The 12008-nt window shown below is 35.7% G+C and overlaps 1 protein-coding gene across 1 annotated transcript in view; it reads right to left on the bottom strand.

Moving 5' to 3' along the window:
- Positions 1–12008, bottom strand: part of LOC120607121 (rho GTPase-activating protein 20-like) — a 97991-nt gene that overhangs the window by 46359 nt on the left and 39624 nt on the right. The window contains 2 exon segments of the mRNA XM_039868718.1: positions 5111–5260; positions 9029–9193. Of these exon segments, the coding sequence (XP_039724652.1) occupies positions 5111–5260; positions 9029–9193 (315 nt within the window).

Genomic DNA, 12008 nt, shown 5'->3' on the forward strand with positions numbered 1-12008 from the left:
TCCTAGAGAAAGGGTAAGGGCAAGGCAGAGTCAAAAGATTCCCTCAGATTTGGGAGGGGATAGATTCTGTCATCCCTGGCAGTGAGCTGGGAACTATATGTCACACTGTTGAGGTGCTGAAGGAAACAGAAAGGCCCCAGAGGAAATGGTTGTGAGAAGCAACTAGGGAGGCTTGTTGCTAGGCACCAAGGTTTTCATAATGGCAAAGACACCTGCACCCCACTTGTGGCAAAGAATGTGCATCTCTGAATGTAAAAGGGCTCTGGGCATAGAAAAAATTATGTCACTGTGACCACAATAGACTGAAAGTCAGAAGCCCTACACCTATTTTGGAGACATCAGAGAAATCTTCTGTATTCTGGTTCTACCCTAAGAAAACAGGGGTTCCAGTTAAGAAAGAAATTTGATTTCCTAACAGCCTGGCAAAATAGGCTCAAGATGGGTTGTAATTTGATCAATAACTAAACAGGCTTTTCTTGAATAAATACCTGTTTGTAGACTAAGATTTGTACTAGGTACTTAAAATATTTTTCTGATTCCTCTTGTAGATAGTGCATCGTCAGATTTAAATATTTCCCGTGTCTTTTGAATAACGTTCCCATTTTACTATACAGCAGGTCCTCAAATAATGTCGTTTCATTCAACACTGTTTCATTGTAATGCTGATGAGAAAAAAAAAAAAACGATTCCTGGTTGGGACCACTGTGTGTGGATTTTGCACATTTTCCCCATGTCTGCATGGGGTTTCTCTGGGTACTCTGGTTTCCTCCCACATCCCAAAGATGCACATATTTGGTTAATCGGTGTTTCTAAACTGTCCCAGTATGAGTGAATGTGGGTGTGTGTGTGTGTGCTCCCTGTGATGGAATGTAGTCCTGTCCAGGGTTGTCGCGCCTGGGACACTCAAATGAAATAAGCAGAATGAAAAACAATTATCTCAGTTGTCTTCATTACTCTTTCTTAAATGTATGTATAGCTCAGATTTATTTCAATGTTTAATAGTAGAAGTGTTTGGGGTCTTTATTTGGAAGTTTGGTGATTTTTTTTTTTTTTTTTTTGTGACCAGAAATATGCTCTAGGAACTTAATTCTTGTTTATATCAATTAGCTGACAGCAAAATCAGTTTTGTCGTACATCGTTCTGCTTAAAGTCACAGTTTCCAAGAGCCTATCAATGACATGAAATAAGCACTCAACTGTACAGTTAATCTGTAAAATTGAGTTGCAGTGCCTATTTTTCCAGTAGATGTAGATTCTCAATTTGTAAATCAAGGTACAAATAGTGATAGAGATATGAAATTAGTTTTGCCTTTTTTGCGAGGTAATGATCTCTCCAGTTTCCCAAGTTAAAGAATGGAAAGTTCACACTGATTGTTCTTCCTCCAGTTCGATTCAATTAGGAATTCATCCCAGATTCTGGCAGTTGTTTGTCAGTCTTGTATTTCAAAGCTATTAGTCTCTTTTTGTTTCTTTATAGATATCATCGTGACTGACTAGGAGAGACTGCTTCTTGAGCTGCTAGCCTGATGGCATTTTAAAGTGACTGTGACCTAGAGTTTCTTAATATTTACCAAGATCTGTACCAGTTCTGATGTTCTTCAACCACCACCTAAAGATCTGAGCTTTCCTCCAATATCATCACACTTCAGGCTGCGAAACTATCAGCACTTTTTTTTTTTTTTTTTTTTTTGTAAGTTCAGTTCTGCATTTCTCAGGGATAATTTTGCTGGAGACAGTATTCTGGGTTGCAAGTTTTTTTCTTTCAACACTTTAACGATGCCATTTCACTGTCTTCTAACCACCATAGTTTCTGATGAAAAACCCACAGTGATGCAAATTGTTGTTCCCCTATATGTAATGTGTTGCTTTTCTCTGGCATTTTCAAGATTTTCTCTTATTTTAAGTTTATAGCAGTTTGTCTATAACATGACTAGGTGGTTTTCTTCATACTCCTGTTTGATGTTCACTGAGCCTACTAAATCAATACACTTTATGTCTTTCATCAAATCTGAAAGGTTTTCAAAGCATTGCTTCAGATAGTTCTTCAAATATCTATTCTGACTCCTCATCCCCTTGCTCTCCTCCTTCTGGAATTCCAATTACATGTATACTATACCTGTTGGTATTTTCCAACAAGTCTCTGATGCATTTTTCACTAAAAAAAAATATTTTCCTATCCTTCAGATTGGAAAATTTATATTGATATATCTTCAAATTCACTCTTTCCACTTTCATTTCCATTCTGCAACTAAAGCCGCACAGAAGATATTTAAAGTTTAAGATGTAGTTTTTAGGTCTAGAATTTTTATTTGGCTCTTAATTTTATATTTTTTATTTCTCTGCTGAGATTGCCCATCTTTTCAGTTATTTCAATAGGTCTTTCCTTTTATCTACAGAGCATAATTACAAGAGCTGCTTTAAAGTTCTTTTTTGCTAATTCCAACACATGGATCACCTAAGGGCTGGCCTCTTTATTCTCTTTTCCTTTTCCTGATTATTGGTATGTAAAGAAGTTTTAGATTGTATTCTGGATATCTGAACATTTTGCCTGATTTCTGTTGTGTTTGTAAAACAGTGCTGATGTTTTTGTTTTAACAACTTGATTAGAGTCAAGCTGCAAACTCTGTCTCATCTGTGGTGAGCAGTGCCTCAGCTGAGTTCTTTTAGCCTTAGCTTTAAGCTCCTCTGAGTCTGCTTCATGTGTGTGCAGTCAGCAATCATCCACAGGCTTGAGCAGAGTCTGTACATAAAGTTTAAAGCTTTCTTTCTCTGATACTCCCCTTTTTTGAGATTTCCTCCCTCATTTTGCTGTGGCGGTGGCTGACCCAGACTTTGTCCTCTGGTTCTTCAGCAAAAAGACTGCAGGTTTTTGTCAATTCAGTTGCCCTCCACCATGATGTGATTGTTGCCTGCCCTCAGCCTAATACCTTAGAAATAGGAAACTCACTCAGAACTGGTGCTTCCTTCAAAGTTTCCATTCCTCTCCAAAATCTCCCAACTTTTGTTCACTTTCCAGAGCCTTCAGGTAGGTGGCTGTATTTCATTCAGAGTTTACAGCAGTTATCTATAGCAGGGGTCCCCAACTGGGCCCCACAACAGAAGATGAGTGGCAGTGAGTGAGCGAAGCTTCATCCGTAATTGCAGCCACTCCCGGGCACTAGCATCACCATCTCAGCTCCACCTCACATCATCAGGCATTAGATTCTCATAGGAGCAAAGGTTGGGGACCGCTGATCTATAGGGCGGTCAGTCTATTAAGACCTCACTCTGCCAGTACCAGAGGTAGAACTCTTAAACCCTACTTTGTTTAAAGTAATCTTTCAATTTTGAAATAACTTCAGATTTTCAGAAAAGTTGTAAAGATAGTACAGAGAGTCCCTGTATATCTCTCACCTAGTTTCAGCTTCTTCTAATGTTATTCTCCAACAATATCATGGCACATTTGTCAAACTAAGAAACCAATATTGGTCCATTACTATTAATTAAACTCCTGACTATGTAGATTTCACCAATTTTTCCATTAATGTTCTTTTTCTGTTCTAGGATCCAATCCAGGATACTACATTGCATTTAGTTATCATGTCTCCTTAGTGTCCGACCTGTGACAGTTTCTATATCTTTTCCTTTTTTTTTTTTTTGATCTTGACAGAAGTGAAGAATACTGGTCAAGTAACCTATAGACCAGCCCTCAATTTGGGTTTGTCTGATGTTTTCCTCATGATGAGACTGGGGTTATGTATCAAGGGGTACATGATATTCACATGATATCACCAGTGATGTTAACCTTAATTAAGTGGTTAAAATTTTCTATTTTTTGAGGAATACAACGTATATAAAACGCGTTTCCACATTTTCCCTTCTCCTTAAAAAACGTTTCATGGAAACCTCTTGATTAAGGATATCATGTAGTCCTGTCCCTCTCGTGAAATTGCTTCCTTTCATCAGTAAGTCCAAGGAGATTAAGCAATTGGAAATGATAATATCTAGAGAAATCTGTCATGGAAAAGAGGATGTGCAGAGAATGATACAAACATACGTTTCTTCTAAATAAGTTCTTAAAAACTTGTGATGGCCAATAGTGCATAACAGAATTTAATGGCATGCCTTTCTTTTATTAGAAGATGAACAGCTTGGAAAATTTCAGTTATCTTGTTTTAGGATAATGCCTGAGGAGTTTGGTGGTAGTGGGGAGGGGAGAAGCAAAACACAGAACATTGTGTGCATGTGATAAACACCAATTCTTTAAGTGGAAAACAAATACTGGCCTTGAGGGTACAGTTGTTCAAAATCAAAGTTATAAGTTTCAGTATGCTCATCTTAAACTGGAAAGTGCCAGTTTAGCATGCTGAGGATAAGAGCACAAAGGTTCTCTATTCATATACTTTCCAACCCTATCCTAGCCCAAGAGTGAGTCTCAGAAAACTAACTTTCATTTCTTGAATCATAAATTTGGTCTTGATTGTCACATCTCTATAGATACCAAAATCAGAACCTGATGTACAATTTAGCCATCCCATTATATCATGACAATAATTTTATTTCTATAGTTAAAAACAATTTCTTTAGAAAATTTGGGAGTATAAAAGTTATTCAAAGTAATTCAAACTTAATTGGACTATTTAATATAATTTCTTTCAGTAAAGGTCTATTTCAGTAGTTTGAAAAGACCAACTCCAAAGCTCAATGTGTAAAACAATACCTAAACATTAGGGAAGGGAATGTTTGGTGGTGGAGGTGGTGGGGGGTCCTGGCACTCTGATAACTATCACTCCTCCATAGTCCTTGAGGTGTTTCAGTAAGCCCCTTTAAAAATCTCAAGTCAACCAGATAAATGACTCCCAAAGTTCTCAGTATTAACCATTACCTTTCACATATTTTAATAAAAAGCTTCTTGGGAGAAACATATGGCATGCAAATGTCTTTATTGAGGGTGTGCCGAAAGATGAGTTACTGCCTGCAAAATAACTCAATCAGAATAAAATATTTTCCTTTAAAACTTAGGAGGACAAAATTTAATTACCGTTTTTTTCTCTCTGTCCTAGAAATTACATAGGTGCCTGTGTTTCACAGTAGCTAACCCATGGAAATACAGGACAAGCTATGGTTCTCACCTGAAAGTGGCCACAAAGTTCACCGTGGGCCAGCCCAAGACAAAGGATTTCATGCTATCGGTGTTACCTCCTTCCATTTCACTGACACAGCTTGCTGTCCACATGTCACTTAATTTTATTTTATTTTTCATCTTAAAGTTGTTGTTATACCTAAAAAGATAAAAACCAAACAGGACTTCTTGTTATTTTGATTTTTAAATTTTATGAGCGTTTCTGTACTTGCGATAAGAGGACAGTTTAAACTAATCATGTGCAAAGAATGTCATTCATTTTTTTCAAAGTTTCTGATTTATTCATTTATTAATATTTGTCTTTTTTAATTTATTTTTAATTCTTTAATGCCACCACATATTTGAACCCTTTTACCCCATCTACCTCCCACCTCCCTCCTCTCCCCTACCCTCTGGTGTTATTCATTGTTTTTATCTTCAGTGCCTACCAGAGTAAACTGTAACATAGTTGGCTACCTTGGCCCAAAAAGACCTTTAAAACATTTGGTGCCTCATGCCTGCATTTACGGCAGCAAATAGTCATAAACTGGTTATTTTACTTTTCTATATGTTGAGCATTGCATTAGGATCAAAATCTTAATTTTAAATTTACTGCAGTTATAAAAAATTAATTCATTTACTATTTATAATTTGCTTACTTCCAAAAAGATTTGACTGCCTGAACAAAAGATTAAATATGCATATTATTTATTAAAATATTTATAAAATTTTCACCTTAACAAAGAGAGAATGGTTACAAGATTTTCTAGTCTTTAGAAGCAAAGGTTATTTAAATTTCCTATCTTAAGATTTTGTTTCCACCATTTCTCCTTATATTCTGGCTGAGAAAAAAAAGAGGCCAATAAGTATTATATTTAAGTAGAGTTGACACAATTAATATTTATCTCTAGGGACCAAGAAGGTGACCTATTTTAAGTCGGCAATGAAATTGCTATTTGACAATTTCTACCTAATTCCCCTTAGAACCCTAAAATTGATACCACCATCTCTCTTGACCTAATCACAGATTTAATGCCCATAATGGACTTGAGGCTTAAATCGGTAGAAGGCACAGAGGAGGATACAGAGAATGCTCAAGGTAACCTGGGTACTTCCTATCATTTGGAACCATTTGTGAAAACACTAAAAGCTAAAATGAAATCAAGTTATTCCAAATGGAAGAATTCCTAAAACTCCTCGCGGAATATTTAAAGCTTAAATTCTTCAGTAGAATTTATAAAATGAAAAAAGATTTCGCAGGAACTACACATGAAAGATAATTTAGATTCAGAGTATCATTTATGCTTCCTGTAGGACACACTTAATATGAGTGTAATAGAAAAGCACATGGTGGCTCAGTGGCTTCTTTCTGTATTTCATTTCAATATTTTCCACCTAATTGTTATGGATCTTTTCATTTTTTTTTTTAATGAAATGCTCAATTGAAGAAAAAATCTTTCTTTTTTTTTTTAAATCTGATTTCCTGATGGTAATTGGGAAATATAAAACTGAAACTACAAATCTTTTGGAAGAAAAGGTATGCTTCCATTTCTGTTTTTACACACTTTGTATTTTTTAATGCATTTCTCTTTCCATATTAGATACTTCAGATACAATGTAAGAACTGCCACATCTGTTGACCTGGAAAGTGTCACTCCAATTATTCTTTCTCAAAATCAAAAAAGTGTCTATATTATCTACTTCCTGATACAAAAAAAAAGGAGGTGTCTAAAGGTGTAAAAAATGACTTCCCTTCTAATGGCTAATTGGCTAATATTTACTGAAAACTTATCATGTACCAGTAAGTGTTATAAATACTTTACACATATTTAGTTTAATCCTCAAGCATTTTAGAGATAAGGAAACAGAATCATAGAGAGATTACCAAACTTACCAAGAGTCAAACAGCTTAACTAGCAGAGCTAGAGTCTTGAACTTGAGCAGGGCTGAGTCCTGAGCTTCTTTATACTCTTAACCACTATAAATCAAAAAACCCTGAATGGGAGTACCTTTCCATGAAGTTTCCTTCAGTGTTTCTATCGTCAGCCTTACTTATTCATCTCTGTATACCTACATGTTCTCTCTCTCTCAAGGAAGTTGTACTCATTACCCTCCACCCACCAAATTAACTTAGATGACTCATACTTTTTAATATCATCAGTGAATGTAGAGATAACTTAAAATAATCTTTTATGAATTGAATCTCTTAAATAAGCACAGCATTAAATCAATTGATATAGATCTTGGCACATCATAAAAATATTTAAGTGGGTTATTTAATTTCCAAATGTATTTAAGTGGACAAAAAGAATGATCTCCAAAGCAGTATGTGGAAAAAAATGGTGTACACCATATGTGAGAAAGAACAACCAAAATAAAAAGTCAGCTATAGAAGTAGATCATAGGCCCAGATTTTGCCAATATAGAAACAGCAATTTTCTAGTGTTAAAGAAACTGTATTTATATAAAAGGTTTTTAGCAAAACAGAATATAGGTTACATGAGACCACTTAGATGCTAGCAATATTCAGAACAATAAATGACTTTGGGTAGGGAACAAAAGACTTCTACTCTAAATATTATCATAATTAAAATAAGCCAGACAGAAAAAGTTGAAAACCACATGATATCACTTATATGTGGGATATAAACCTAAAAGCAACAAACGAACAGAACAAACAGAGACTCATGGAGATGGACAATAGACTAGTGGTTACCAGAGGGTAGGGGGTGGTAGACCAGGTAAGGGGGTCAAAAATATTGTGTTGACAGAAAGAAATCTAACTATGGGAGGTGAACACACAATATAAATATATATTTGCCTTACTGTTAAAATGTACAGCTGAAACTTACTGGATTTCGTTAACTAATGTCACCATAAAAAAAATGATAATAATAAATTTAAAAATAAAAAATAAATAATTTCAACATACGAATAATACTCGTGACTTCTTTTGTAACCTATGGGTTATGAGCAGCCCTGTGGAAAGACCCACATGGAGAGGAACTACAGCCTCAGGTCAGTAGCCAGTGAGCAACTGAGGCCTGACAACATTCACAGGGATGAGCTGGGAAGTGGATTCTTTGGCTTCCATTAAGCTTTGAGATGACTATAACCCTGGTCTACAACTTGACTGCTTTTGAGGGCTTTTGAGCCAGAAGTACCAGCCAAGCCAATCCCAGATTCCTGATTCAGAGACACTGTATGAGATGTTTTTAGTAATAAACTGTTGTAATAATAAACTGTGTATAGTAATAAACTGTTTTGGGGTAATTTGTTATATAGTAATAGGTAATAATTAACACAGCCTACAACCTGATCCTTGTCTATTTCTCCAATATCAACTCATATTACTCTCCTCCTGCTCATTATGCTCTAGTTACACACATAGGCCTTCTTTTAACTCCTCTAAAGGGCCTAACTTTCCCCACTGCCTTTGGACCTAGTGTTCCCTACATGTAGAATGCTGATCCTCTAATATCTGAATGGCTGGCTGCTTTTCAACCTTCAATCATTTTTCCCCCTCGCTACACCTACCTAACATATATCCCATATTTTACTTCATCCAGTACCCTATTTTCTTAGCACTAATCATAATCTATAATTTCTTCCTCCCCTGCAAATTAGAATGAAGCACCAAGAAAGCAGGAACCATCCCATCACATTCTTCATTCATTCTCTGTATTTATTCAGAGCATGGCACAGGGTGAGACCTAAATGAACACTTGGGGAATGAATAAAAATTGAAACTTTTTTTTTTTTGCAAAAGCAAAAACAAAACAAAACACAAACATAGAACTTACTTCAGATATTAGATGGTAATAGAGGCCAGACATTCTTACAGTAAGCACTGAATAGAAAAATTATCTTTGTTAGTGGAAATACAGTTTTGTAATGATAACCAGAGGAGAATGTAGAGTATACTTACTTAATTTGGGCCACAACAAAGAGATCATTGAACAGGAAAAGATGTCGCTCCTGTCTCTCTCGGCCTCTTTTGAGTTCTACCCTGCCATCAATTAGCAGAGTCCTATTAGAGCACATAAATGATGACACAAATGCACATATGTCCATGCTGGAGGAAGGACTTTGCCTGTAATAGACCAAACACCCAGATCTTTAGTCAAATGATCAAATTATAGTTAAGAAATATAAAATTCTGTAATTTTTTTAATGCGATGGCATCATTTCCTAACAGGTCCTCAGTCTATCTCCACACAGTAGTCTTTCACATTTCATTACAAAAATTTCAAACATAAAGCAAAGTTGAAAGTTTTATAAGAAACACAAGTATACCCTAACCTACATTCTACAATTAAAATTTTACTATACTTGCTTTATCATATATCTATCAAGTATCTACCCTTCTGTCTACCCATTAATCCATTTTGTGGCATTTCAGTGTAAACTGCATACAGCAGTACATTTCCCTTCAAATACTTTAGCATGCATATCATTAAGTAGAGTTCGATCTTTATAATTTTGAAAAATGTATGCACAAATCTCAAGTATATATTCCCAGACAAATGTATTCACTTGTGTAATCTAACCCTTATCAAGATATAGAACATTATCACCACTCCAACAGATTTCCTCTGTCCCTTCTCAGTTGTTACATAAATTAGCTGAAGATGGCCTCTGTGTATTGGGCCCTGGGTTGTTTATTTTTTCACTGCAGGCTGAGACTCACTAGCTCAAAAGTCTGCTGAAACTCAACTCAAGTTTTTATATACCCAAGTATTTCAAAAATAGCCCTAACAAGCAGATTTTCAGCCATGTATAACTTGCCTGCTTTGCATACTCCACAAAACTATGACCAACATCTGCTAGCCATTGATAAAATATAGCCTGGTGGTTGTAAGACCCTAAATCACTACCACCCCTTGGAGATCTATGACTCACAGACTCCCCACATTGCTACTGAACAACTTCACCTAGACATGTAATGTCCACGGACACCTTCCCCAATCTCCATCACCTCGGGAGTTCCCTTGCCCACATCTCCTGATGGATGATGACCTTTGTCCACAAGCCTCTATGACAGTCACTCTCATGCTGTGAGGGACCTCCTTTCTCATGCAACTCTGTCCCAATGGTTATGTCTTTGTCCTTGGTCAGCCCCCAAATCCCTCGAATTCCTTACAACAGTCAATCTCCATCCTATTACTCTCAAGGCAATGACTATTCTGACTTTTTTCCCCCACTGAAGATTAGTTTTGCCTCTCCTAGAATTTCACATAAATGGAACCACAGAATGTGTCAGGGTCTCCATCAAGGTATATTGTATAAGAAGCCATGTCTTGTCATCTCAAGTATCTGGTTCTCATGGCAGCCACACTAAATGAAGATTTGGGCTTATTAATGTTTCTTGGGTTTGAATAGTATTGGTCAGAGTGTCTGATCTCCCCTGGGTATACTAAAAGGCCAAGGACCATACGCTATCCTGATAACTCTCTGAGGTAATGCCTGAGTGGTCAGCCATTCTTTCCTCTATTACAGTTGTTCGTAAACCATGGTCCCTGGCAAGCAGCATCAGCATCAACTAGGAACTTCTTAAAAATGGAGTGTTGGCTCAGTATTCTGTATTTTAACAAGCCATTCAGATTCGAGTGCATATTGAAATTTGAGACCAACTGCTCACTCATGACTCCATAACACATTCTGGATCTAACACTCTAAAATTCTACAACTCTGTACCCAAAGTAAGTAGAAGTAGCATACATTTCTGCTTCAAGTTAGGTGAACTTCTGAGAGTTGTTCCAACATTCCTTGTGTTTTTCAAGCTACAGTTACTTTCCTAATATGTAAATACTATTATGCTCAGTGATTACTAATTAAGTACATACTATGTATAATTTAAAGAGATGTATAAGTGAATAACAAGGCAAATAAATCAATCAGGGTCCTTTGAAAGAAAAGGGAATAAGAGTTTCTATGCTTGATATTATGGATTGGAATTAAGTAGAGAGAAAGGCTCATATTCACCATCGCAGAGAAAAATCTTTTCTATTTCAAATTCTTTTGGGATGGGGGAGCAGGAGTGAGCATAGTGGAATTTTTTATTAGGTAGTGATTTTCAAATTTATAGAAAACAAGAATGAAATTTCACTTGTTCTTGTGAAAACTGAGCAAGGACAAGGTTAGTAAACAATGAATGGATGAAGGAATGGCCAAGTTAACATTTTATATAGTTTTAGTTTCTTAGCTGCCTGACAGGAAAGCATTGCAAGGTGAAAAAATCATTGTTTGCATTTTGGTTTTAGGTATTCAATAAATAACTGATTTTTGATCATAATGATAAACCATTAGATAGCAGTATGTATGGTTTAAACTAGGGATCCCCAAATTATTATTCAAAGGGTACAAAAGGAAATATATTAGGCTTTGTGGGCCATATGTTCTCTGCTGTCAACTACTCAACTGTCAATTTAACAAAAAATCATCCATTGACAATATCTAAATATATAGATGTAGTTGTGATCCAATAAAACTTTATTTACAAAAATAGGTAGGCCTGTCTGGGCTATGGTGTGCTGACCCCTGGTTTAAGTAATATTTTTAAAACATTTAAATGCTTAGAAATAACAGTGAATCTGAAGCAATTAGGGAATTAAAAAAAATATATTTTTTGGTTGGGGTTAGCAGAGGCCAAAGGTTAATTAGGTTATTTTATTTTAAATGGCTTACATCCTACTAAATCAATATTTATCCAAGTTTTAAATATTTATCTTTTGACTTTAGGAATTTTTCCTGCAGCTATACAAAACAAGTGAGAAAGATATTTGTTTATGGACATTTGCTGCAATATCATTTCTAAAACTTCCTCTTTATTAAAAACAGTAATAATATAAATATCCATCAATAAGAGACTAGTTAAATAAAATATTGTACCAATGAAAGTTGCCATG

The sequence above is a fragment of the Pteropus medius genome, unplaced genomic scaffold, assembly GCF_902729225.1.
Source record: "Pteropus medius unplaced genomic scaffold, Ma_sr-lr_union100, whole genome shotgun sequence".
In the NCBI taxonomy this organism is placed as follows: domain Eukaryota; kingdom Metazoa; phylum Chordata; class Mammalia; order Chiroptera; family Pteropodidae; genus Pteropus; species Pteropus medius.